Source organism: Populus nigra, chromosome 5 (assembly GCF_951802175.1).
Source record: "Populus nigra chromosome 5, ddPopNigr1.1, whole genome shotgun sequence".
In the NCBI taxonomy this organism is placed as follows: Eukaryota; Viridiplantae; Streptophyta; class Magnoliopsida; order Malpighiales; family Salicaceae; genus Populus; species Populus nigra.
The window spans coordinates 21,146,444-21,169,283 of NC_084856.1; the positions used below are offsets into that span (position 1 = coordinate 21,146,444).

The 22,840-nt window shown below is 36.5% G+C and overlaps 3 protein-coding genes across 4 annotated transcripts; all 3 read left to right on the forward strand.

The window, feature by feature from the left end:
* The first annotated feature begins 2,175 nt into the window (after positions 1-2,175).
* On the forward strand, positions 2,176-7,317 carry LOC133694287 (uncharacterized). Its single transcript, XM_062115777.1, has 3 exons — positions 2,176-5,075; positions 5,724-5,896; positions 5,993-7,317. Exons 1-3 carry the CDS (start codon positions 2,255-2,257, stop codon positions 6,923-6,925), a joined length of 3,927 nt encoding a protein of 1,308 aa, XP_061971761.1. The 5' UTR covers positions 2,176-2,254; the 3' UTR covers positions 6,926-7,317.
* A 2,861-nt stretch (positions 7,318-10,178) lies between these two features.
* On the forward strand, positions 10,179-16,782 carry LOC133694700 (uncharacterized). 2 transcript variants are annotated; one of them, XM_062116361.1, is made up of 3 exons: positions 10,179-12,672; positions 13,617-13,789; positions 13,884-16,782. In XM_062116361.1, the coding sequence occupies exons 1-3, from the start codon at positions 10,383-10,385 to the stop codon at positions 14,754-14,756; spliced, it is 3,336 nt and encodes a 1,111-aa protein (XP_061972345.1). In that variant the 5' UTR covers positions 10,179-10,382; the 3' UTR covers positions 14,757-16,782. The 2 variants fall into 2 exon arrangements, with proteins under 2 accessions (XP_061972345.1, XP_061972346.1); XM_062116362.1 differs by having other exon boundaries at positions 15,756-16,782.
* Positions 16,783-18,218: 1,436 nt separating this feature from the next.
* LOC133694701 (uncharacterized protein At1g24485-like) lies at positions 18,219-21,348 on the forward strand. The gene is made up of 9 exons (XM_062116364.1): positions 18,219-18,330; positions 18,455-18,971; positions 19,063-19,535; positions 19,653-19,788; positions 19,910-19,978; positions 20,089-20,160; positions 20,360-20,431; positions 20,551-20,774; positions 20,876-21,348. The coding sequence occupies exons 1-9, from the start codon at positions 18,270-18,272 to the stop codon at positions 21,016-21,018; spliced, it is 1,767 nt and encodes a 588-aa protein (XP_061972348.1). The 5' UTR covers positions 18,219-18,269; the 3' UTR covers positions 21,019-21,348.
* Positions 21,349-22,840: the final 1,492 nt, after the last annotated feature.

Here is a 22,840-nt window from a genome sequence, read left to right on the forward strand (position 1 = left end):
AAAGTTGAAGAGTCAATTAATGACTGAATTGATTAAATTGAAAATAAAGGACTGTTTTGTAAATAGCGCCAAAATTCAGGTGTTCAATTGAAATTAATCCAGTGGCAAAATTATAAAGAGATTTTTCTTGAATAGGGGTCCAATTGTTAAATGTCATAAGTTCAGTGGGGCAAATTTTAAAAAGCCATTGCAGAGTAGAAGACGGCGCCGTTTCAAAAACTATTCATCGCCTGCTTCCTCAGGAACCGTTTCAGCAGTAAAGGCACCAAAACCGTTTCATGGACCACGTCTCCCCCTCGCCCCCACGATGCACGAACGCTTGGCATTTTCTGGCTTTTAAAGCAAGAAAAAAAAAGAGAATGGGGGAGAAAAAAAAACACGAAAAAAACAGAGGGAAGAAGGGGGAAAACAGAGAAGAACGAAAACACAGGGACAGAGGGAGTGAAAGAGAGAACAGGGAAGAACAGAGGAAACCTGAGAACAGAGACGCGAAGGAGAAAGACAGAGGCACAAAACAGAAGGAAACCAAGGAGGAGCAAATACAGGGAGAGAGGAAGACCGAAAAAAACCAGTAGAGAGAGAAGCAAACAAACAGAAACAGGGACAGAAACGAAGAGGGAGAGGGACCAGAGAACACGAACAGAGAAAACAGAGCCGAAGAAAAGAACAACCAGAGGGAAAACCAACGAAAAGAGGAACAGAGAGAGCATCTTCCAATACACCATCATCTTCGGCTTCGTTCCCAGCTACGCAGGTAGGCTTTCGTTTTACCTCCCCTTAGAAATATATAATTAGCCTGTCACTGTCCATAGAATGCGTGAATAATCATGCGCTGTTCAGCTAAATTTACTTTGTTGAGGTTGTGTTTGACATATCACACAGCGTAATCCATTATTTTTCAAGTCTTCCTTCTTCTTTTTTGATTTTCTGTCCCCCACTCCTTTTGCTTTCGGCTGTTAATCAAAAGAAAACGGCTGCTCCTGCGGATAATTTTTTTTAAGTTTGTTGAGCGTTGTTTCTGAAAAAAAATTAATTTTTTTTATATTTTTAATTTTTTTTTACACTAATATTAAAAATAATTTTTTTAAAAAAATATATTAATATTTGAGAATGGGATGTAAATTATATTTTTTAAAAATTTAATTTTTTTAATATATTTCGGATCGTTTTAATGCGCTGATCTTAAAAATAATTTTTTAAAAATAAAAAAAATCATTTTATTATATTTCAGCATCAAAAACATTTTAAAAAATAATTATAATCACATTTACAAACCTTAATTTATTGCTAAAGTTTTTAAATTGAATTGATTCTTCAATAACGTATTAACTTTCTTGTTGACCACAAGATCACAAGTTTAAATTTCATCACTTTTCATATAATTTTTAAGTTCAAATAACTTTTATTTGAAAAGATATTTTAAAGAATAATATACATAATATCTCGAGATTGCAACTAATAGTTTAAACCATAGTTTTTAAACTCAACCTTGTCTAAGGCTAGGGTTCTTTTAAAAAAAACAAAATGATATCGTTTTAGTTAAAAAAAAATCAACGAGTTGTAACCGGGTTTTTGACCGAGTCGCTGAGTCACTCTAGGTTTTTTCGTTTTCTATTTTTTCTTAAACCTGGCCCGGTTCTAGTTCCAGGTCGGCCGAGTCAACCCACTAGGCTGAATTTCAAAACTATAATTTAAATTTTTAAATAAAAATATAGAGCATATAGGTTTCATGAAAAATACAACCGTCTAAGATTGTTTATGGGCTAAGTTTCAAACAAACAAAATCAAAACTTAATTAATATTTGGTTTATTTTTTTTATAAAAAAACAAAAATATCAAAATCATGTTGTTTAAACTTTTTAGTTTTTTAAAAATTAATTTTTTTTTAGTTTGATTAATTTATATAATTCACGACTCAAGTTATAAATGGATTATTATAGGATGAGTTAAGCCTAATAATTTACATGAAACTATTTTGAAAGAATTTGTTTGGAAGGGTAACAAATATTGCATTTCAAAATGTTTTTGTCTTAATTATATATTAAATATATTTTTTTAAAATTCATTTCTATATCAACATTTTAAAAAATTTAAAAATATATTAAAAATAATAATTTAAAACTAAAAAATAAATTTAAATTTTTTTCAATTATTAAGGTTTTCCCAACACATTAATAGTGATGATGATTTGCTTCAACTTAGTCGTCTCCCATCTACTCCAGTGAGCGGCACTAGGGCTTCGTCTCCTATTTCAATGGAGGAGAAGATTTGCAGCGAGTTGAAGCTCACTAAGTTAAGGCAACAAAACTTCAGCCGAAGTGTCAATGAAATTCACGAGCAAGCCTCTTCCTTTCTCTTACTCACTCTTAAATGGAAAGAACTCCACACTCACTTTGACTCCACTTTCAATTCCATCGAAGACTGCGCCAAAGAGCTTCACACGAAGGAACGGCAACTGGAGGGGAGAGAGAAAGAAGTTGAATTGAAGGAGAAGGAGTTTGAGGAACGGTGCGAAGAGTTTATAAAGTTGAGAGACGCGGAGGTTGAGGAGCATTATAAAGAGATTGAATTGAAGGAGAAGGATTTTGAGGAACGGCGTAGAGAGGTTGAATCGGAGAGGAAGCGGTTGGAGGAGAGGCGGAAGGAAGTCGAAGAGAGCGAGAAGTTGGCGAGAAAGAAGTTTGTTGAAGAGATTGAGTTGAAGGAGAAGGAAATTGAGGAAAGACGAAAGGAAATTGAAATGGAAAGGAAGAAGCTTGTTGAAAGGATTGAGTTGAAGGAGAAGAAAATTGAGGAAAGGCGAAAGGAAATTGAAGTGGAAAGGAAGAAGCTTGTCGAAGAGTTTGAGTTGAAGGAGAAGCAACTGAATGAAGGGCGCAGGGAAGTTGCATGGGTGAAGTTGAGGTTTGGGGAACAACTTAAGGAGTGTGAATTGAAGGAGAGACGGCTTGAGGATAGGGCTTTGGAGATTGAATTGGCGAGGAAGAGAAATGTGGAGTTTTTTGAAGAGCTTAAATTGAAGCAAAAGGAAGTTGAATCGGAGGAGATGAAAAACAAGAAGTTTATAGAGGAGTTTGAATTGAAAGAGAAACAATTTGATGAAAGGTGCAAGGAAGTTGAATCGGAGAGAAAGAAGTTAGTTGAAAAGCTTGAATTGAAGGAGAAGCAACTTCTGGAGCAGCAGAAAGAAGTTGAATTGGAAAACAAGAAAATTAATAAGTTTTTTGAAGAGCTTGAATTGAAGGAGAAGCAACTTCTGGAGCAGAAGAAAGAAGTTGAATTGGAAAACAAGAAAACTAAGAAGTTTTTTGAAGAGCTTGAGTCGAAGGAGAAGCAAGTTGAAGAAAGGCGCCTGGTAGCTGAATTGGGGAATAAAAAGTTTGTTGAAGAGGTTGAATTGAAGGAAAAGCAACTTGAAGAGTGGTGTATGGTAGTTGAGTCGGAAAAGAAGAAACTTGAGGAACAGTCCAAGGAGATTGAACTGAAGGAGAAACATCTTGAAGAGCAGTTGAAAGAAGTTGAATTGGCAAACAAGAGGTTTTTCGAACAGGCTAAAGAGCTTGAGTTGAAGGAGAAGCACCTCCTGGAGGGGTTTAAGGAACATGAAATGGAAATTTTGGTTAAGTTGACAGAAGAGAACTCTAAGGAGTGGAGAAGAGAGCTTGAGTTGAAAGAGATAAATTTTGGGCAGCAAGTTAGAGAAAGGTATGATGAAATTGAGTTGAAGGAGAAGAAAGTGGAGGAAGAGTTTAGAGAAGTTGCATTGAGAGAAGAGAGGGTGGAGAAGAGATTTAGAGAAGTTGAAGAGAAGGAGAGGAGGGTTAGAGAGCTGTTTAAGGAAGTTAGGGTGAAAGATGACGAGTTTTGGGAACGGAGAAAAGGGGTTGAGTTGAAAGGTAGGGAGGTTGAGGAGAGGATTAAAGAGATTGGATTCAAAGATAGGAAGGTTGAGGAGAGGCTTAAAGAGATTGGATTCAAAGATAGGAAGGTTGGGGAGAGGCTTAAAGAGGTTGGATTGAAAGATAGGATGGTTGAGGAGAGGCTTAAAGAGGTTGGATTGAAAGATAGGAAGGTTGGGGAGAGGCTTAAAGAGGTTGGATTGAAAGATAGGATGGTTGAGGAGAGGCTTAAAGAGCTTGCATTCAAAGATAGGAAGGTTGGGGAGAGGCTTAAAGAGGTTGGATTGAAAGGTAGGAAGGTTGAGGAGAGGGTTAAAGAGATTGCATTGATGGAGAAGAATGTTGGCAAAAGGAGCGAGGAAGTTGAATTGAATAGGAGGAAATTAGAGGAAGGATTTAGAAAACTTGAGTTGAAAAGCAGGGAGGTTGAGGAGATAATTAAAGGGGTTGAGTTGAAGGAGAAGGAATTGCAGGAACGGTGTAGGAGGTTTGATTTGAAAGGGAAGCAAATTGAAGAGCTTCAGTTGAAGGAGAAGGAACTAGAAGAGAGGTCACGGGAAGTTGAAATGGAAAATGAGAAGTGCTTGGAGCGAATGAAGGAGTTTGAGTTGAAGGAGAAACAAGTTGCTGATGCTTGTAATGCCCGTGTGAAGTCGGAGACCGTAGATTATTCTATGGATGCTAACCTACATTTTTCAGTGAAAATGGATGGAAAGGCATTGCAAATTTTATTAAATAAGCGTTGTAAACATGATGAGGAGATGAAGAATGAGGTATCTATTGCTTTGGGACTTTCCTCGGATCCTGCAAAGCTGGTTTTGGATGCAATGGAAGGGTTTTACCCACCCCATTTGAGGGAGGGTGATGTGGAGTTCAAAGAGGTTGTTGTGAAAAGAAGTTGCAATCTTTTGCTTGAGCAATTAACGAAAATATCCCCAACAATCAAACCCGATGTGAGAAAAGAAGCAACGAAACTTGCCTTTCTTTGGATGACAAAGATGACAGTGGATGGTTACCACAATTTGGATGTTTTTAGTTTTTTTAATCTGTTGGCTGCTTATGGACTGGCCTCTGCTTTTGATTCAGATGAGCTCATAAACCGTTTGGTGATTATTGCTCGAAATAAGCAGACTCCTGAATTCTTTCGTGTCCTTGAACTAGGAGATAAAATTCCTGGTAAGTTTCTAATCCTTGTGCTCACTATGATTTTTTTGCTTTCTTATGTGTCTGTAATCTTGTAATCCTTTTTCTTCCCTACCATGCTATTAATGAATTATAACTATTCTATATTTGGTATTGGCAGAAACTTGTATGTGATTAAATTTATAGTTTATTTCACATCTCAAGATTCTGTTATGTAAATACAAGATAGTGGAAAATCATGGAAATTCTTAGAAAAGTTGGTCGTTTTTGAAGCTTTCTTTGGTGGTAAGTCAACGAATCCTGTATTGCATGGAGAATGCACTATATACCCTGTGTTTGGAGCAGAAATGCATGTAACTGCAATTAAAGGCCTATTTTAGTGTTCAGCTTATAGTCATTTGTTACGGTGTTGTCAAGAGTGGTAAAGGTCAAGGATAATCTTCTGCTAGTGCTAGCATCACCTGTCAATTTTTAAGCATCTTATAGCCAAATTAGCCTTGGGAAATCTACTTAAATCCATGGCTTGAAGCACACCAGTTTTTCCTTTCAATTTAGCCCTCGACTTCTTTAATGCCTGGTGAAAATTAATTGATTCGATTCTCTTTCAATTATTATTTTCATTTGAAATATGTACTGGAGCGTGATATAACTTGTAACTATTCTTTTGCATGCATGTAACAGGTTTTATTCAAATTCTTATCTTAAAGAAACAGCCAATGGAAGCTATCAGATTCATTTTTGCATTTGAGATGGTTAATCAGTTCCCACCGGGACCTATCTTGAGGGATTATTTAAGTGGTTCCAAGATTGCAGCCAGAAAAATTAAGAGGAGCAGCAATTCCATTAAAGGACTGGTATGTTTTTCTGGCTTTCTCCTTCAATATGTCAACCTCTGCTCTTGTGTATGATCCAACTGTTATTATATGCTCACACTTAAAACTTGCTAACAGGTTGAGTCTGTAAAGAGAAGAGTGGCTGACCTAACGGTTGTACTGAAATGCGTTGAAGATTACAAGCTTGAAACTGTATTCTCACCACATACCCTCAAGCAACAAATAAAAGACGTCCAAAGACAACTTCCAATTAGGAAAACAAATTTACCAAACCTGGGAAGCAGTTCTACTCAGCCTAATCTGAGTGAGAACAAACGTTTGGCCCCAAAAGCTGCTGCTTCTGCCTTTGTCCTTGCATCCAAATCTGTCTCTGCCACTAAACCTGCTCTCAATTCCACGATGGCTGCCTGTACTGCTCCCATCACAGTCACCTCCCTCTCTCCAACTGTTGCCTACATTGCTTCCCCAGTCACAGTCACCTCTCTTGCCCCAACTACTTCCGCTATTGCTAATCCAGTCGTCCCTGTCATTGTCACTTCTCCCTCCACAACAGCTGCAGCCGCTGTTACCCCAATAGCAGTTGCCTCTCCCGCCACTACTTCATCCATTACTGCCTCCACTACCCGAAGTGCAGTTGTCTCCCCCTCCTCAAGCAGTGCATCACCTTGTGGCTCAATCCCCAAGACTGAACCACAATACCAGGGTGGAAATAAACGCTGTCAAGCGCAGTACCAGGGCAGTGATAAGCACCTTCAAGAACAACACCAGAGTGGAAATAAGCGCCCTCGGATTGCTAAATCACCAGAGGTTCCTCTAAGAGCACCATCACTTCAAAACACTGGCTTTGCACAGTCTGTGCCTGTCCCTCATCAGCGAACAGAAGGTCCTTTTATAAATCAAAAACCATCTGGCGGGCACTACAATTGTCCTGGTTATCGCCCACCAAACCCACGTTTAAGCTCCCATTATAATTATGGATATCCATCTTATCATCAGAACACATTTGGAAAACCTGGCTATGACAGTGCTGCCCCCTTTCAGCGGCCGTAGATTGTTACGTGAAACTCTTGATGACATGGGGCAGGTTAAAGTGGGAGAGGAATTTCTTAAAATCATCTGTGGTCAACAACCAGCTGAGAAACAGTCGAAGCTTGAAGCAGATTCCTTTTGGTACTCTAGTAGCTTATAGCTAGTTAACCTTATTCTAGGACTTTGATGCCTTTGCTCAAAGATTCCAACATGCTAGGAAGATTAAACTTTTTGCAAGTGTGGTTCCAGATAATGTTAATATTCTTTTTTGCCTTGCATGTTATTGGTAGCAGCTGTACAGCTAGGTGTATTCAGTTCGAACTAATCAGCTGGACAATATAGTATCAATGCATATCAGCCTATAAACCCACCGATGAACTCCTTTATAATATTTTAAATCCTTGTTATTATAATCATTGGAGCATACAAGGACCATCTGACTATGATAATGCAATATCCTTTCAGAGACCATAAAGGCTTCTTCCTTCTGGTTGCTTTGAATCAGCCAAAGAAGAACTCGTGGCAACCCATAGGCAGGTTTTAAGTTTATTGAAGTAGGAGAAGTAAGTTTATTATAGAGACTGAAACAATTTACAGTTAAGACTGACTTGTTTTAAGAGTGGGATGAGAAGAGCTTGGGCTGATACATGACAGGTTCGAAAATTGATCCCAAGATTGTGAAGAAGCTTAGTTTAGTGACAATTTCTTTGGTAATCTGGTAGTTAGTAAATCATGTATACAAGGGTTTTGACACTTTCTTTCGAGAGTGCAGCAAGTCAAGAAGATGATAATTTATGTTATGTTGATAGTTTTTCTTTGCTTTACATCTTGCTCCATCAGCTAGTACAGGAAAGTGTAAATAATCAATTTGATGTTCAGGTTACCATGGAGCTTAAGGATAGGAAATTAAGGAGCCAATTTACTCTGTCTTCTCTGTTTATTTTTAGTTTTCAATTCTCTGTTCCACCTCCTTTCCAGGGATATCTGGAATTGGTTCTGCAGCTCTTGGCATTGCTGTCTGTTTCTGATATAAAAAATCGTGATAGATGAGACTGCTCTGCATTCAAAGCCTGGATGAAATTTGATGGGTCAAAAACCGAAGCCACCTTCAACGGCTCAATCTCCAAAGCCCGTCGACCACCATGGAAAGGCTCGTAATCCTTCGAAGTTTTCTCAGACTTCATCAATATTGAATTGAAATGATTGTTTTTGGCAGCTTGCTTCTGTGATCCAATAAAAGGGGCTGTTTATGAATCAGGGTGCTTGTTCATTAGCTGGACATCCCATAGTTTCACTGCCCACCATTCAGTCTAGCTCCCACTATAATAACGTAAACCCTAGCAATCATTGGAACATATTTGGAGAGCCTGGCTGTGATTCCTGAATCATAATGCTCTTGCCCTCTGTATGCTATGATGAACCAGTCATCAGTCAACAACAATGGATTGAGAACCAGTTGAAAGATATCATGCTGGGAAGCAATTTCCATGAAATTGTTTGTAAAGGTAGAATTTCTTTCGTTCTGATTAGCACACCAAGCATGGAATTCCCATGTCCACTGCAACGATCATCGTCTTCCTAATTAACAGAGGACTAATTTGCTACCTTGCGTGACACGAAATTGCCCCCCCCCCCCCCTACCATGGTGATAGATTGTAGTGATAAATCAGTGAAGAAAGTGTTTACAAGGTGTGGAAATAGAATATATTTGACTAATCACTAGGTGCAGAAAATATCAAGTTTCTAAATTGCCTAATGTTTTTCATTTCTTAAATATATTTGAAACTTTTAATTGCATTCATCTTACAATTTAATGCAATATAATCCAATTAACTTGAATTGATTAAATTTTAATAATTGACAAAATATTTTTCATAACATTTCAATTTTAAACAATACAATAAAGGAAAATAGGAAAAGCATTGACCACATTACTTTTGACTATACAATTAAGAAAAAAACGTTATAAACTCTAGAATGTGTAGTTGAATTGGTCAGGTTTTGAGTTAGGTTTTTAAAAAATCAGTACGAGTCCCATAAATTTTAAAACCACTGGAAGCTTATATGACCGTTAATTTCAAGACCCGTAAAATTAATCGAAATGCACACAATCTGATCTAGACACCCACGTTAATAATAATAATAAAAAGTTATAGATAAATAAGGTAAATAAAAATATTTGAATTAATCATATCTCTTTTACAAACAACAAAATTCTTAAATATTGGCAGTTGATTAGGGTGATTGACAACTTATTCCTTCTAAGTTATCGTTTGTTTTTCATTTGGAATTGTGCTAAGATGTGTTTCAAAAAAATTTTGATTTGAAAAAAAAATATTAAATTGATATGTTTTAGTATTTTTAATTATTTTAAAGTGTTAATATAAAAAAAATAAAAAAATTTATACATATTCTCAAATAAAAATTAGTCTTTGTCACAATACTAAATATACCCCTTAATTCTAAGCTGTTAAACTAGAATTTGGTGTTTTCTTGCTTATAAAATGCACATTACAACAAATATAAAATATATCAATTTTATGTCAAAATTATTTTTTCTTATCAGTTTTCCCGATCCCCCATCAGTATTGCTTTCAAAATATTTTTGCATTAATTTTATTTCCAAATTATTTGATTTCTCGTTTTAGATTTATGTGTCGAATCAATTGCTAAAAATCATTAAGTTACTTGCAAATAACATCATTTTTCACGGGAAAAAAAATTATAATATGGATAAAAAAATTAAAAAATTGATGAAAATTCTTATTTAAAAATGAAAATAAAATTAATATGAACAACACACCTGAGACTTGTATTATTAAATTTAAAGTAGTCTATTGACTCAATTTCAAATTCAAGTTAGAGTTATATTTTAAAAAATCCAAGAGAGAATTCATCGTGTAGTTATTTTTAAAAAATAAAATAATATTATTTTAATTAAATTATAATAAATTTAAATTAAATTATCTAACTTATAATAATAATAAAATTAAATCGAGCCTGCGGTGTTAGACACTAGGTAGAAAATATTTTTAAAAAAATTAATTATTTTTTTACTTTAAATGAATATATTTTTATTGTTTTTAAATTATTTTAATATGTAAATATCAAAAATAAAATTTTAAAAATAAAAAATATTATTTTAATATATTTTAAAATAAAAAATTCTTTAAAAAAACCAATATCTTCCACCCAAACACCTTTTTAATATTATGCTGCCGGAGAATGGTGAAATTATTAAGTTTCCCGACACATTAATAGAGGGTGTCATTATTAAGGTTTTCCGACACATTAATAGAAGGTGTCATTTTGTGTTGATTATGATTTGTTAAAAAATTAATTTACTTCTTTGGCAATGGCACCCCTTCATTTTCTGAACCGTTCCAATTGACGACGACCTGTCGTTTTACCCTCATCAGCTTCTTAGTAGTCTCTATCCACTGCAGTGAGTGGTGCTAGGGTCTCGTCTCCTATTTCAATGGAGGAGAAGATTTGCAGCGAGTTGAAGCTCACTAAGTTAAGGCAACAAAACTTCAGCCGAACTTTCATTGAAATTCACGAGCAAGCCTCTTCCTTTCTCTTACTCACTCTTCAATGGAAAGAACTCCAAACTCACTTTGACTCCACTTTCAATTCCATCGAAGACTGCGCCAAAGAGCTTCACACGAAGGAACGGCAACTGGAGGAGAGAGAGAAGGAAGTTGAATCGAAGTGGAAGGAGTTTGAAGAACGGTGCGAAGAGTTTATAAAGTTGAGAGACGCGGAGGTTGAGGAGCATTATAAAGAGATTGAATTGAAGGAGAAGGATTTTGAGGAACGGCGTCGAGAGGTTGAGTTGGAGAGGAAGAAGTTGGAGGAAAGGCGGAAGGAAGTTGAAGAGAGGGAGGAGTTGGTGAGAGAGAAGTTTGTTGATGAGATTGAGTTGAAGGAAATTGAGGAAAGGCGAAAGGAAATAGAAGTGGAAAGGAAGAAGCTTGTCGAAGGGATAATGTTGAAGGAGAAGAAAATTGAGGAAAGGCAAAAGGAAATTGAAGTGGAAAGGAAGAAGCAACTCAATGAAGGGTACATGGAAGTTGCATGTGTGAAGTTGAAGTTAGGGGAACAACTTAAAGAGTGTGAATTGAAGGAGAGGTGGCTTGAGGATAGGGCTTTGGAGATTGAATTGGAGAGGAAGAGAAATGTGGAGTGTTTTGAAGAGCTTAAATTGAAGCAAGAGGAAGTTGAATTAGGGGCCATGAAATACAAGAAGTTGATAGAGGAGCTTGAATTGAAAGAGAAACAATTTGATGAAAGGTGCGAGGAAGTTGAATTAGAGAGAAAGAAGTTAGTTGAAAAGCTTGAATTGAAGGAGAAGCAACTTGTAGAGCAGCAGAAAGAAGTTGAATTGGAAAACGAGAAAATTAAGAAATTTTTTGAAGAGCTTGAGTTGAAGGAGAAGCAAGTTGAAGAAAGGCGCCTGGTAGTTGAATCGGGGAATAAAAAGTTTGTTGAAGGGGCTGAATTGATGGAAAAGCAACTTGAAGAGCGGTGTACGGTAGTTGAATCGGAAAAGAAGAAACTTGAGGAACAGTCCAAGGAGATTGAACTGAAGGAGAAGCATCTTGAAGAGCAGTTGAAAGAAGTTGAATCGAAAGACATGAAAAACAAGAAGTTTATGGAGGATTTTGAATTGAAAGAGAAACAATTTGATGAAAGGTGCAAGGAAGTGGAATTGGAGAGAAACAAGTTAGTTGAAAAGCTTGCATTGAAGGAAAAGCAACTTGTAGAGCAGCAGAAAGAAGTTGAATTGCAAATCAAGAAAATTAAGAAGTTTTTTGAAGAGGTTGAGTTGAAGGCGAAGCAAGTTGAAAAAAGGCGCCTGGTAGTTGAATTGCGGAATAAAAAGTTTGTTGAAGAGGTTGAATTGAAGGAAAAGCAACTTGAAGAGCGGTGTAAGGTAGTTGAACTGGAAACGAAGAAATTTGAAGAACAGTCCAAGGAGATTGAATTGCAGAAGAAGCATCTTGAAGAGCAGTTGAAAGAAGTTGAATTGGGAAACAAGAGGGTTTTGGAACAAGCTAAAGGGCTTGAGTTGAAGGAGAAACAGCTTCTGGAGCGGTTTAAGGATCTTGAAATGGAAATTAAGAAGTTCATGGATAAATCTAGAGAACTTGAATTAAAGGAGAGAAAACATGAAGAACTGTGTAAGCAACTAGACGAGAAACGATTTGTTGATAATGGTAATACCCATGTGAAGATTGAGACACCAGATGATTTTGTGGTTAAGAATGCTACAGATGCTAATCTCCGTCATTTGCTGACTATGGATGGAAAGGCCTTGCAAATATTCTTAAATAAGTCTCGAAAATATGACGAGAAGATAAAAAATGAAGTTCTTACCGCTCTTGGACTATCATCGGATCCAGCAAAGCTTGTTTTGGATGCAATGGAAGGGTTTTACCCACCTCCTATCTCGAAGGGTGATGTGGTCTACAATGGGATTGTGGTAAAAAAGAGTTGCAACCTTTTGCTGGAGCAATTAATGGCATTGTCACCACCAATCAAGCCACATGTGAGAGAAGCAGCAAGAGAGCTTGCGTTTGATTGGAGGACCAAAATGAAAAAGGATCGTTATTTAGAGGTTTTAGGATTTTTTAGGCTCTTGGCTTGTTATGGACTGGCCTCTGTCTTTGATGCTTGTGAACTATTCAATGATTTGGTGACTGTTGCTCAAGATAGGCAGACCCCTGAATTCTTACGTGTCCTTGGTTTAGTAGATGAGGCCTTCCGTAAGTTTCTAATTCTGAAGCTTGCTATGATTTTACTTTTTATGTATTGTATATTTGGTATGTTTGTATTTAGGTGGTACCATGCTAGTTTATGATGTTGCACAGCTAACATTATGCTAGGATTGGTAGAGGATATTCATATAATCAAACAATTTCTCTGTCAGATCAAATATTCATAAGATGCTAATTCTAGAAGCGATATGATAAAAACCCTGTGGTAAAGTTGGTGTTATTGGAAGAAAGGGAATGGATCCTGCAATCTTTCTAACCACTGTTGTATCTCATGTGGTTGCTCCGTATTGCATCGAAATCTATAGAATTTGTTGTGAAAATGCGTGGGAACATTTCAAAGTTAGGCATATAGTAGAGCTGTGTTTGGGTGTTTGGTGCTTCCATGGAAACAGCATGTGCCTGTTTCCTTTAGGAGAGTAATGACCTTTTGTTCTTCTTTTCTTGCATCTAAAATATAGATCGACATTCATATAAATCTAACTGCAAAGGTTTTGTGTTCTATGCTAATGATGTCATCAACCCTGATACTAAAAGCTGGAGCTGGAGTTTAGTTTGCTCTTTCTCCTTTCAAACATGTAAACAAACAGAAAGGAATTACAGCCTTGAATAAAGCCTATCTGTTACCATTCTTTTTTTAAAATCTCCAGGAGTTGTAATGCTATAGGATCAATCTTCTGGCAATGTCAGCATATCTTTAGCTTTACTTTGGGATTATAACTAGCCATTCCACAGGGAGCCTTAGGGATCCACTTGAAACCTTGACTTGAAGTTTCCATATCTTGTTTTCTAAATGCCACTTGACATGAGAACTCGTTAATCTTTGAAATGCCTGGTGAAAGTTTATGCTTCAGCATTTTTAATTTCAATTATTATTTTTTTGAGCTTTCTATTGGTGGTCATTGAACTTGCGACTTATGTTGTATATGTAACAGGTTTTATTCAAACTCTCATCAACAAGAAACAATATATTGATGCTATTAATTTCATTTATGCATTTGAGCTGGTTAAGGAGTTCCGGCCTGTACCTCTCTTGAAAAATTACTTGAAGTATTCCAAGATTGTTGCAAGAAATTTTAGGAGGAGCAACAAATCAGTTGAAGCACTGGTATGATTTTGCATTTTCTATTAATTTATCAATCTCTATTTTAGTTTTAAGATCAGCTGTTAAGATGTGCGATTTTGAAACAACTTGCTAACAGATTATGTCCAAAGAAAAAAGAGTTGCTGATTTGAGGGCTGTAATTAAATGCATTGAAGATCACAAACTTGAATCTGAACTCTCACCTAAGTTCCTCCAGGAACAAATAGCATACTTGGAAATGGAAATTTCAAATAAGAAAGCAATGTTGCTAGTTGAAGGCTACAGTTCTCAGATCCCAATTTTGAATGAGAATAAATGTTCAGTGCCCAAATCCACCTCCACTGCAAGCACTGCCCTCAACACCCTGACAGCTGCCTCCACCACTATCATACCTGCCCCTACTGCTCCCATCACTGTCACCTCCTCATCACCAACCACTGCATCCACAGCTACTCCAGCTGCCGCCACCACAATCACCTCCCCCTTTTCAACCTCTGCCTCCACTGCTACTTCAATCCCAAACACCTCTCCCATTCCTGCCCCAACTTCCCCTGTGAGATTTGCCCCCCCTTCCCAAACCACTGTACTGCCTTCAGCTACAATCTCCAAGAGTCTAGCACAACAACATTGTGGAAATAAGCTCCCTCAACCACAACACCAGGGTGGAGACGAGCGCCCTCAACTACAATACCAGGGTAGAAATAAGCGCCCTCGAATAGCTTTCTCATCCGAAGCACCTCTACAACCATCATCGTTTGCAAACCCTAACATTGTACACTCGCTGCAAGCCCCTCATCAACAACCAGTTCACTTTTTTATGAATCAAGGTGCATCATATTTGAACTCCTCAGCTGGACATTATTCCTTGACTGGGCACCAGCCCATAGACCTGCAGATGAACTACAATTACAACAATGTAAATTCATATTATCATTCGAACACATTGGGAGCACCTGGCTATGGTAATGCCACACCCTTTCAGAGACGTTAGAAGCTTCTCCCTTCGGGTTGATTTGATGAAACCATGAAATCAGTGGAATGCTTTGTGAAACTTATGGCAACATAGAGACAGGTTTGAGGAGATTGAAGTGGGAGAAAATAATTTCTTTAAAGCACCATTGTCAGTAAACTACCTGTTGAGAAACTTTGAAACTTCAAATTACAGTGGATGCAGAAATTTGCAGTACTAGAGTGAATATTTGAAGGGTGGGATGAAAATGAGCTTGAACGAATAGATAACAGGTTTGAAAATTGAGCATAAGATGTAGAAGCTTAATTTAGTGCTTGTCTTTGATAATCTTATAGCTAGTTAATGTTATTCAGAGACTCTGATACCTTCACTGAAGAGTGCAGCAAGTGTAGAAGATGGTAACTCTATGTTGGTGTTGCTTGACATGATGTTGATAGTGTCCGTTACGCATAATATTCTATCAGCTTGTACAGTAAGTTGTATATAATCAATTTGATACTCTAGTTACCTTACTAAGGAGCTTGAGGATAACAAATTCACTAATCACCTTTTGGTTTCCAATTTTCTGTCCTCTGTAGAAATGTATCTGGAATTGATTTTGCACCTCTAGCATTTTGTTTGTTTCTGGTACAAAAAATTTGTGAATTTGGAGCTAATGAGACTGTATTACATTAAAACCTGGATTGTATTGATCTGTAGTTTTTTTATTTCTGGGATGGAGATGTTAACAATCCTGTGAATGGTGATGACTTGCTGGAGTTTTGAAGTCGCCCTTAAGAGCTTCCGACTATCTCTGTTGCCAGAGTATTATGTTCTGTTGTCTTGTGTTGTGTTATTATTCAATATGTTCTGATTGTTGCATGAACAGCTGCCTCTGTTTCTCTCTGTTTTTTCTTCAACAACTTGGTTATTTAATATTTTGGTGCTATCAATAATATGGACATGGTCTTTTGGCTTAAAAAGAAAAAAATGGATTACATTGAACTGATGATTGTTTGTTGTACTTGCTTATGGATACAGCAAAAGAGGCTGGTGTTTCAGTTGCATTTTGCTTTGAAGCTGGTAAAGGTTGTCTTTCCCCAAATAGTTTTGCAATGAGGATTGCAGGTGCAATAAGGCTTCAACTGTGGGTATGCAGATCTCTTCTCACCACCTGCTCCCGGTGTTGGGACAGGGCTGAAACAGGAGGGCCGCCGCCTAAAGTGCGAAGATAAATAATGTGGAGGTGGAAATATCCAGCTTTGTGAAAAAGGAAACTATAGCTGGTTCGCCAAGCATAATAACAGGGGCATTTACTGGTGTCCCAGTCTTTGCATTGACATGAGGTAGCCATGGGGGCATCATGTGAGTTTAAGCAATGTGGGTGAGATACCGAGCCTGGCCAACGGCTGAAACGAGCAAAGCTGTGGTCATGCCTGCCGACGCACACAAAGCAACAAAGTACTTTGCCCGGTTCAAACCAACATAGTCAAATGCTGAAGAAAATGCAGCTTCTCCATCAAGCTGCTTGTTTGGTACCAGTAGGCACAATGTTGCTGCTAGCAAACAACATGGCACTGTAACTATTGTCATTGAGCCCACTAGTCCGATAGGGATTATCTCGAGCAGGATTTTCGGTTTCTTCAACCATTGTGGAAACAGCATCAAATCCAACATGAGCAAAGAACAGCGCAGCCGAGCCAACAAAAATAACACCGACATCATATGGCATAAATGGTTTGTAGTTTTCTGCATCTGCTCTAGCAAGGCCAGCAATAATGATGAAGACAATCACTACAACGTGCACAATGGAAGTAATGTAATTAAATCACGACGAGCTTTGGTGCTACGCACAGCAAGAACGCCAGTAAGAATAGAAACAACAACAGCAATAGGGTCAAGGTGGCCGTGGTCATCAGGATGGCTGTAGGCTATAATCCAGAACTCACTTAGTGTAATGTTTGTGGGTTTAGTAAACAGGTTTTAAGGTGGGAAGATTATTATCTTTAAAATATTAATTGTTTCTATTATATTTGCTAAATTTATAGACAACAACTTACTTTTATAAGTTTATTAAAAATTCTGTTTTGTTTTTGATAAACATAACCAAAGAATTTGCAGAGAAAAATTAAAGAGATAAAAAGATTGTTTCTAATTAATTTCTGGCAACATTAAATATCAAACTGATATTTATAAAGAAAATAATACTCTTTCATACTAATATATCTGTAAAATTTAAAAACATATTTTTTTAAACTAATATATCTATAAAGTTTAGAAGATAACTCTTTATTTAAATTATTTAAATAATTTGAGAGGAGATGTGCATAATTATTAGATTAATTAATTTAAAAAATAAAAAAATAATTTGTTATATATATATATATATATATATATAACATTCTGTACTGAAATCACTTAACTCTACACTCAGGCAAGCAAATGAACCACCAAGAGCTATGGTTTTCAACTCACCATAACAAGGCAGCAAGCAATGAGAAAACCCTAATTTTTATTTTCTTTTGGACATTCCAAAAACTTGATTTCCTCCTCTTCTTTTTCGCCTCCCATTTTCTCCTTCCCAAATACCTTGTCCAGATTCAACTTTCAAAGCGCGTATCTAATTATGTCTGGCTTATTGACTTGTCGCCCATGGCTATGTCTGGCTTATTGACTTGTCGCCCATGGCTAGCATTTCCCCCCTTTTCCCTGTAAAATTCGGAGACCATGGGTACAAGTGAGCAGCCCAGTCAATGTCAACTTCCAAAACGAAATGATGACAACAAGAAATTATTAAACTCCATCTAGAAAACTTTTGAGCTTTACCCGAGTATGATCAGTTTAAAAAGATACAGTGAAACTCCCTGATGAAACCTGGTTTCAGTAATTTAATTGATTTTACCCAGAGTTTATTTGTTTTTATATTTTCAAAAATATTTAAAAAATGCATTGATTTAAATTTTTTTTTTTTTATGATTTTGAATTGTTTTGATATCTTGTGTTAAAGATAAATTTAAAAAAAAAATATATTTTAATATATTTTTAAATAAAAAATAAATTACCATCACTATCTCAAAATCTTGATGGGTTAATTGTAGAGAAATTTAAAAAATCAAAATAAAAAAAAATATTTTAATAAAAATAATTAACGTAATTCATAAGCTAACTGGATAATCCAATGTAATGAATCCTTTTTTTATATATATAAAAAAAATGAATCTTGAGCAGTGAGATAACTATGAACTTTACAAGTCAAGGGTTCATGGAAATATATAGAGGACAGCCTTAGCTAATAAAGTCATAAATCATAGGCCGCCGCAAATCACTTTCGGTCTGAATTGATACGGCCGTGAACAGCGTACACGGCATGAAGACCAGACCACTTGGCATTGCCTGAGGACAAAACTACAAGGTATACATTATAGAAATTAATTAAAAAAAATAAATTATAATCAGACCACCTAGCTTAAATTCAATATCAAGTGATGTCCATATATATTTTGACATAACCTAGGCCTCTTCTTGCCTTGTGTCTATCCCCTCTCAGTGCTGATCATGGCTGGTTTTCTTGTGTTGCTCTTCCTAGCTCTCCTCTCTTTTTCAGGAAACGCAGATGGTGAGATTCTTTTTTTCTTTTCTTTTCTTTTCTTTTTCTGTCTTCCTATTTCAAGGTAAACCCACTCGTAATTTTCAAAAAAATGCATGCCTAACTGCATATTTCAAAATGTATGCTTTTCCAGTTAGCATTGATTGTGGAGCATTCGATTCTTACGCGGACGAGAATTCTATAGTGTGGATAGGAGATGATGACCTCTTCAAAAACAGCCAGTCTGAAGTGGTGCAACTCAGCAATACAGCATCGCATGTAATGAACACTCTAAGGGTGTTCACAACTCTAAAGAAGAATTGTTACCCTATCACAGCCGATAAGGGCAGTCTAGTTCTTGTTCGAGCCAGCTTCTTCTATGGGAATTATGACAAAAGATCATCTCCTCCATCTTTTGATCTGCTTTTTGATGGAAACCACTGGGCCACTGTCAACACCTCACTTGATCAACTTGTATATTATGAAGTAATGTATGTTGTCAAAAGCGATACAACAAGCATCTGTCTTGCCCAAACACAACCTAACCAGTTCCCATTTATATCAGCACTTGAGGTTAGGAACTTGGATTCTAAAATGTATGGCGATGTCGATCCGAATTATGCGCTGTTTTTAAGGTCAAGGATTGCTTATGGTGCTAATACAACAGTAAGGTATGGTCAATCACTGACAATCTTAATTTATTAGAACTATATATTACTGTTTTTTTTGTGAAGTGTTTACAAGCTGTGGACAATTTCTCAGGTTCCCGAATGATAGTTATGATCGCATTTGGGTTCCAGCAAGAGTTGGTAGCGGGCTAGTTTTGGTTGCAAGCGACGCAATACTCATCGATGTTGCTAATGCACCGGATAATCCTCCACAAGAAGTCCTGCAGAATGCTATTACAACCTCTAACACGTCTGCTTCTATCACTTTGAACCCTGGTTTTCCGGATCAAGATGTTTCAGTCTACATGAACTTGTATTTCTCTGAAGTGACCGAGCTGGATGCCACTCAGAAAAGATCCTTCAACGCTTACATCGATAACATGAAATCAGAGCCCATAATCCCACCTTATGGAGCAGCGAAGGAAATGTCTGCTAACTTCACTGCTTCGGCAAACACCTCAATTTCTTTGGTTTCCACCACTGATTCTAAACTTCCTCCACTTATCAATGCCATGGAAGTCTTTTTTGTTAGTGATCGCCTGACAGATGGAACCAATAGTAAAGATGGTATGCATATTCTTTTTGACACACTATAGCTAAGCTCACTTGATAATTAGCATACAATTAATACTGGAATTTCTGCAAAAATATACTGACAGATAACTTCAATGTTTAATTTGCCAGTGGAAGGTTTAGGTGAACTCCAAAACACATTTAGTGTATTACAAGAATATTGGTCTGGTGATCCATGTCTCCCTTCTCCATACACCTGGGAAAGGATTAGTTGTAGCAACGATGCCATCCCTCGCGTAACAGCATTGTAAATCATCTTTTCCTGCTCTCATCATGAAAATAGTCAACTTCCTCTTAATTATTGTCTTTGTTCAGCTGAAACTTATTTGTGTTCCTGATGTTTTTGGGGATGTTTTTGGGTCTTTCAGGGACCTTAGTAGCTTGGGTCTTTCAGATCCACTTCCAGATTTTAGTTCCATGGATGCCCTTGTGACAATGTGAGTGAAATATCAATCATTAAGTAAACTGTAAATGAGTTGACCTAATTTCAGATATTTTCTTGGTTTCTAACACATTGCTAGCCTTTTGTTTTCCAATTGGATTTCAGCGATTTGCATAATAACAGCATAACTGGACCGATTCCGGATTTTCTTGGCGCCTTACCTAACCTCAAAGATCTGTAAGATTTTCCCACATAAGCTCTTAGTTCTTATAAATGCTCCCATCAGAATTCCTGGCGTGCTTTCCCTGAGACAGAAGTGTTTGCAAAATACTCTGTCCTGGGGATACAGCGTGCCCCTGACAAGCAAATTTCAAAGGGTTTTACATTTTCGACAAAATAACACAACCTTTTTTCCCTTCTTTTTTCTTCAATCTAGGAGTTTGGCAGATAATTCCTTCAGTGGATCAATACCTCAATCAATATCAAGCAATAAGAAGTTGAAATTTGTGTAAGTACCTATGCAACGGCAGTTTGATTTACTGAAATTAATCTCTAATGCCTCGTTAATTTTCAGATTGTAGTTTCTACTTCGATGATTAACTCACATAATGTGCTGGGAAATTACAGGGCATCAGGCAATCCAGACTTGTGTGTCTCCGGCAAGTCCTGTCAGCCAACTAGTACTGATGGCACTATCATTACATCAACTCCATCAGGAGGCAGAAAAAAGAGTAATAAGCTTCCAGTGATACTCGGAACCACAATTCCAATCTTCGTATTTTTCTGGGCGATTGTGGGATTTTTAGTGCATCACAAGAGAAGAACAGCAGCCATAGCCGCAATCACAGCAGGTTAGCAAGCAGAAAACAATTTATAATATGATATAACCTGAACAAATTTATTTTAATTTTTGTAACACTCGTTTAATTTCTTCTTTTCTTGGGTCGTTAAGGAAAAACTGGAGGTGCCAACAGGCCTAGTGTTGCCAACACGATGATGGGTCAAGCTGGTGAAGCTGTGATAAATGAGATCAGGGTCAACATCCAAGACCAAACAACGTCAGAGAATGGTGATCAATCGGTTCCACAGCAATGAAAAAGCAACCAGCCGGAAAACAATCCACTTTCTCCTCAAAACTTTCGGCATATTAAATTCGCCGGTCGATGTAGTGTCCATTGTTTCCCAGAGTAGAAGGTCAGATATTAGGAACCTAGGGCCATCATCAGGTGGGTGATGCCAAGAAATGTCCGAAGGACATTACTTCAAGAACATTTATCGTGTTTTGAAATAATGATTTTGCATGTATAATGCATTACAAAATCAAAATATGAGTGTGTATGTAATAGTGTTCTTCAATGAAGCTTTTTTATATATATATATATAAAATCAATTTCTAATCATATATATTTATGCAGTGACTAGGCATGATCAACGTATTTGTTTTCTAATAATTTAAGCCTTTAAACTTTCAAGCCCTCGTTGCTACGAGCTAGAGTACGGACAGCGGGCATTTTGCAGGTTCCACACGTTAAAAGGCGATGTATAGCTTTCTTTCGCAGAAGACTTGTCTTGCGGCACTCTGGCTTAGTTCTTGCTACTCCAGTTTCCTCGTTGATTGTTTTAGACTTTGCTTCTATCTGTTACAATCAAATTTGGTAAATCGATTCAATTTATTTTTAAAAATATTAATTCAAGAAAAATCATAGCTTTATTTATTAGTTAAATTTTTTTAACTTCAATTAAAGTTTGTTATAAAAATAAATTAAATTAAATTTCTTTACTGATTCTAACTTATACTATTTCTCTTATCATGAAAGTTAGTTTTAATAAATTTTTAACTAAACTCATTTTTATCATAAAAAATAGGAAATTTATGAAAAAAAAAACTTAATTTTAAATTATCATTCAAAGTTAAAAATTATTTCAAATGTATCCTTAATCTTTTTATTAGTAGGTTGCACTTATAAAGACTGAAATTTATTTACACTTAGTTGGTGTTAATTTGATATAGCAATAAATATTATTTTTTAAATTAAATATTTTTTTGTTAGTAAATATATCAAAATAATATTTTTTTAAAAAAATAATTATGTTTGACATAAATACATTAAAATGATAAAATAATAATTTTAAGTAAATTAAACAATAATTTAAAATTTAAAAAAAATACCGTGCTCTAAATACCGATCGATATTCTTGAAAAAACAATCATCTTAAGAATGGGTTTGTATCAATTATTTTTTTTTTTTATTATCGTGGGTGTCCGGGCCAGCTTGCGCGCACCTCGACTAATCCCACGGGCCCTGAAGTTAACGATCATGTAAGCCTCCGGTGGCCATCATATGAGCAACCATAGGGTTTGAACCTGAGACCTAAGAGGGAGCAAACTCCTTAGTCCCAAGCTCTTACCACTAGGTCACCATCTAGATGGTTTGTATCATTTATTCATTCGATAAGTTGTCGTGCAATATCAAATTTAATTCATATGATAACTTTCATTCCTTCTATATATATATATATATATATATATATATATATATATATATATATATAGAGAGAGAGAGAGAGAGAGAGAGAGAGAGAGAGAGAGGGCCTGGTATAAAAGGCAGATCAGCTAGCATGACACTGACAGCATTGACCTTGACGATGACATATTCATACGGGGACGTTTTGTCTACCTAACAAAAAACTAGGAGAATTTGCCTGTCCTCTTCCTCCATCCATCAAAGGTATATATTGTATGTATAATGTCAACTTGTTGAGCATGGCTAGCAATTTCCAGTTTTCCCTGTAAGATTCGAGGGAATATATAAGCCGGTGGGCAGTGAAGTCAAAGTCAACAACGCAAGAACGAAGAGGATTCAGGAAAATCGGCGTCCTCAGAGCACGTATTCAATCAATCCCATTTAGTTGGCAT

What these genes read in the sequence shown, in the direction of transcription:
- LOC133694287 (XM_062115777.1), top strand. Translation starts at nt 2,255, where the DNA reads ATGGAGGAGAAGATTTGCAGCGAGTTGAAGCTCACTAAGTTAAGGCAA. An exon ending in ACTAGGAGATAAAATTCCTG is followed by an intron (nt 5,076 to 5,723) that starts GTAAGTTTCTAA and finishes TGCATGTAACAG; the next exon opens with GTTTTATTCAAATTCTTATC. An exon ending in GCAATTCCATTAAAGGACTG is followed by an intron (nt 5,897 to 5,992) that starts GTATGTTTTTCT and finishes ACTTGCTAACAG; the next exon opens with GTTGAGTCTGTAAAGAGAAG.
- LOC133694700 (XM_062116361.1), top strand. Translation starts at nt 10,383, where the DNA reads ATGGAGGAGAAGATTTGCAGCGAGTTGAAGCTCACTAAGTTAAGGCAA. An exon ending in TTTAGTAGATGAGGCCTTCC is followed by an intron (nt 12,673 to 13,616) that starts GTAAGTTTCTAA and finishes TATATGTAACAG; the next exon opens with GTTTTATTCAAACTCTCATC. An exon ending in ACAAATCAGTTGAAGCACTG is followed by an intron (nt 13,790 to 13,883) that starts GTATGATTTTGC and finishes ACTTGCTAACAG; the next exon opens with ATTATGTCCAAAGAAAAAAG.
- LOC133694701 (XM_062116364.1), top strand. Translation starts at nt 18,270, where the DNA reads ATGGCTGGTTTTCTTGTGTTGCTCTTCCTAGCTCTCCTCTCTTTTTCA. An exon ending in TTTTTCAGGAAACGCAGATG is followed by an intron (nt 18,331 to 18,454) that starts GTGAGATTCTTT and finishes ATGCTTTTCCAG; the next exon opens with TTAGCATTGATTGTGGAGCA. An exon ending in AATAAGAAGTTGAAATTTGT is followed by an intron (nt 20,432 to 20,550) that starts GTAAGTACCTAT and finishes GGGAAATTACAG; the next exon opens with GGCATCAGGCAATCCAGACT.